The 4,337-nt window shown below is 46.7% G+C and overlaps 1 protein-coding gene across 1 annotated transcript; it reads left to right on the plus strand.

Annotated features, from left to right (window-relative positions):
* The first annotated feature begins 1,022 nt into the window (after positions 1-1,022).
* Positions 1,023-2,440, plus strand: LOC136547570 (nicotianamine synthase 3-like). The gene has a single exon (XM_066539520.1). It carries the CDS (start codon positions 1,098-1,100, stop codon positions 2,181-2,183), a length of 1,086 nt encoding a protein of 361 aa, XP_066395617.1. The 5' UTR covers positions 1,023-1,097; the 3' UTR covers positions 2,184-2,440.
* The last annotated feature ends 1,897 nt before the right edge of the window (positions 2,441-4,337 follow it).

The following is a 4,337-nucleotide window of genomic DNA, read 5'->3' on the forward strand; positions in this document are numbered from 1 at the left end:
TCCCGGTTCCTGACCCGGGACTAAAGGACCCCCTTTAGTCCCGGATGCTTACTCCCGGGTGGGGAACCGGGACTAGAGGGGGTTCCCCACCGGGAGTAAAGCTTTGTTCTGTACCAGTGTTGGGTATCCAGCTAATAGTTAGTGTTTATTAGCTAAGCCCGTTTGGATGCATCCTAGCTAATTTTAGCAGCTAACTATTAGTCAGGTGGATCCAATGAAGACCTAAGTGCAATGGCAGAGAAGACATCCACTATCAAGGTTGGATTTGGAGCAATATTAAAAATTAGCAGCTAACTATTAGTTAGGTGGGTCCAATCAATCAAGACCTAAAAGTGCAACAAATTCTACAATTATACCGCTATATATTCTTCAAATTCTACAACTATAGCATATAGCACACGCGCTATATACATACTCCCTTTGACCCAAAAAAAAGTATCGCATAGGGTTCCGTGGAAGTCAGACTTTTGAGTTTGACTAGATTTACAAAAAATTTAACAGCATTTGTCTCTCTAAATAAGTTTATTATTAAAAATATATTCATTTGATTAATGTAATGATACTGATTATGCATCATAAATATTAATAATCTCTTTATATATTTGGTTAAAGCTGAAATTATTTGATTTCTCATGAATTAAGAATAACACTCTTTATTAGGGTATACCAAGTGAGTACGTACATCGGTTGATGCGCACGTGCACCATATGTCCATGATTTTAGACTTGCGAGATTAAGGTCCTTCGCATCATCGGTCTATCTATCTATCTTCTCTCTATACTGTGAAACTAAAAAACCTATAGATTTATTACTAAGGAATGGGAATTCCTATATATTTATTTACCTACACCCATCACGTATGACCCCGCTCGCTGCCACTTGGGTCCCATGCGCCATATAGCTGGGTCCCTCCCGCTGCCAATTGGGCCTCATGCATGCCCACCCCTACACGCATCACGCATGGCCTTTGGCCTGGCCTGCCATCTTCTATATATGCAGCCTCATCCCTCAGCCCTCAGCTCGCCCACTGCAGTCTCCATTCTCCAAAGCGAAGCAACCGCCGAGCCTGCAACGCCCTCCACACTCACTCCACAGTCATGGTCGTCATGGGCAAGGAGCAGCAGCAGCACGAGGAGGAGGGAAAGGTCGTCCAAGAAGAAGTACAAGTCGTCCAGGAGACGGTGCCGCCGGAGGAGGACAAGGAGGCCGAGGCGGCGCTGGTGCACAAAATCTCCGGCCTGGCCGCCGCCATCGGGAAGCTCCCGTCCCTGAGACCGTCGCCGGAGGTGAACGCGCTCTTCACCGAACTCGTGACGGCGTGCATCCCTCGCAGCACCGTCGACGTGGAGCGCCTGGGCCCCGAGCTGCAGGAGATGCGCGGGCGCCTGATCCGCCTCTGCGCCGACGCGGAGGGCCTGCTGGAGGCGCACTACTCCGACCTGCTGGCCGCCTTCGACAACCCGCTGGAGCATCTGTCGCTGTTCCCCTACTTCAACAACTACATCCTGCTGAGCCAGCTGGAGCACGGCCTTCTGGCGCGCCACGTGCCGGGGCCGGCGCCGTCCCGCGTCGCCTTCGTCGGCTCCGGCCCGCTCCCGCTGAGCTCCCTGGTGCTCGCCGCGCGCCACCTCCCGGGCGCCTCGTTCGACAACTACGACATCTGCGGGGACGCCAACGAGCGGGCGCGTCGCCTGGTGCGCGGCGACGGCGCGCTCCAGGCGCGCATGGCGTTCCGCACCTCCGACGTGGCGGACGTGACCCGGGACCTGGCCTCCTACGACGCCGTGTTCCTGGCGGCGCTGGTGGGCATGGCCGCTGAGGAGAAGGCCCGCGTGGTGGAGCACCTCGGGAGGCACATGGCCCCCGGCGCAGCGCTGGTGGTGCGGAGCGCGCACGGCGCGCGCGGGTTCCTGTACCCCGTGGTGGACCCCGAGGAGATCCGGCGCGGCGGATTCGACGTGCTCGCCGTGCACCACCCGGAGGGGGAGGTGATCAACTCCGTCATCATCGCGCGCAAGCCCGTCGCCGTGGACGCGCACGCCGCCGGCGGGGTGGGAGTAGCCGAACTGGGACACGCGCACGCGCACGGCGCCGTGCTCAGCCGGCCCTGCCTCTGCTGCGAGATTGAAGCCCGGGCGCACCAGAAGATGGAGGAGGTGGCCATGGAGCAGCTGCCGTCCTAGGCACGCGCACGCCGTCGTGCTTGCTTTCTTGTTCGATTGCCCCGCCGCCGGCCGGGCGCCCATTTGATTTCGTAGATGCATCAACATCATCCATCTATCTGGTCGATCTATAGTATCGATCCCCTACATCTCCATCCACATGCATGGTAATAATCTGCAGGTTGACCGCATGCATCATGTCTCATCCGCCATCCCTTGCATGGTAATTACTAGCTCTAGCTGGTGTATTAATTAATTTGTCTGCTACTGTTATGACCTGAGTATGTGTGGAGATGAGTCATGGAGTGGTTAATTTTTATTAGTAAACTCTCCATGCTTAAATTTGTCAGTCTGACTCCTGTATGCATGTATATATGCAGCAGGTTAATATAATAATATAAGCCATAACAATTCCATCTCTTGTTGTTCTTGTTATTACTATGGGACGAGTGTTATTGTAGTACTCGCTCCGTTCCAAATTACAAGTAGCTTTGGCTTTTTTTTTTGACACATTCATTTTACCGTGTATCTAGATATAACATATGTCTAGATACATAGCAAATTCTATATACTAAAAAAAAGTCAAAACAACATATAATTTGGAAGGCAGAGAGTACATGCATGAATACAAGCCACTCCATTGTTTGTTTTGACGCGGTATATGTTATATGCATCGTGGGTGTCGTTTTTTGTCCGGTAAATGCTTTGTTTCGAGGCTGTGTTGCTTTCTACATCCTGTAAATCTGATGATTGTCATTTGTCATGTTAGTCTATCTGTTTGGATCCATAAAGCTAATAGATAGCTACTAATAATTTTAGCTCTTTAAGAGCATCTCCAGTTGTTTGGTAAAATAACTCTCTATCTTTATTTTTTTAGCAAAAAGAAGAAAATCACCTCCAATAGTTTAGTAAAAGAGCTTCTTAAAAACAAAAAATTGTCAAATATCTCTCGAACTCATAAGCTTCCAAAGCTGAGAGAAACTCCCTATCCGCTCATTCGACATTTTTCTCGAGAGATCAGAGTAAATTGGACGCATGAGTAAATAAAAAAAATAAAGCATTCTAGGTGAGAAAGCGATGAGAGACAAAGAAACTATTAAAAACAAGGCTTGGTTGGTTAGAAATAATATAGGTTCCCAATGCAAAAACTTTTAAAGTTAGTATAGGAAACTGCTGGAGAGAAAAATAAATAGTTGAGGTTGCTACTTATTTTATTAACTCTCTAAACTTATTGATTTAGCAAGTTAATTATAGAAAACACCTGGAGTTCCTTGCTCTTAGATTCAAACTGGTCCAATTAATTGTTAGCTAATACTACTTAACGAACAACTATCTCACTAGTTAAGGTCAAACCAGCTAGCTAATAGCAGCAACTAATGAATCTAAGGTCATGTTTGGATCCCAATAGATAATAGCTATCTGCTAATAGTTATCTCTTTTTGAATCCAAACATGTGCAGCTAATGAAATAGCTAATTGTTAGTTGGACCTCTAGATAATAACTATCTCACTAGTTGAACCAAATCAGATAATAGCAACTAATAGTTACTTTAGTAGCATTTTCTATTAGCTGTGCATCCAAACATCTTTCAGCTAATAGTTAGCTAGCTAATATTAGATAAGAAATATTAGCGGATAATGAATCCAACCGGACTTAAAGATGGTCATCACAATAGGGGTAGTAGTACCTTGCAATCTCGGTGCTGGTTTAGTTTCCAAAAAGTTTGCCAAAAAGTGCTACAGTAGTCATTATATCGAATCTTGTGATACGTGCATGAAGCATTAAATGTAGACGAAAAAAAATTAATTGCACAGTTTGGTTGGAAATTGCGAGACGAACGTTTTGAGCCTAATTAGTCCATAATTAAACACTAATTGCTAAATAAAAACAAAAGTGCTACCGTAGTCAAATTTTCAAAATTCACGAACTAAACACGCACTCAATTACGGCCAAGCATTAATTCCCAAATGATTGGATTGCAGTACTATGCAGGATCGATACCAAATGATTGGACTACTAGAAATGTGTGTCGGACACTTGCACTGCATGGAGATGCCAGCTATTGAAAATTGGTTCAAGAGAAGACACGGGCAATATTCTGCGAGGCATCCATCCTCTGACCCTGAGGGATGAAATAGTCTGTCTGGGAAAAGTCTCCTACTACTTGCACTTGCA

Source organism: Miscanthus floridulus, chromosome 3 (genome assembly GCF_019320115.1).
Source record: "Miscanthus floridulus cultivar M001 chromosome 3, ASM1932011v1, whole genome shotgun sequence".
Lineage (NCBI taxonomy): Eukaryota > Viridiplantae > Streptophyta > Magnoliopsida > Poales > Poaceae > Miscanthus > Miscanthus floridulus.

Excerpts from the sequence above, each read along its gene's own strand:
- LOC136547570 (XM_066539520.1), top strand. The coding sequence starts at position 1,098 with ATGGTCGTCATGGGCAAGGAGCAGCAGCAGCACGAGGAGGAGGGAAAG.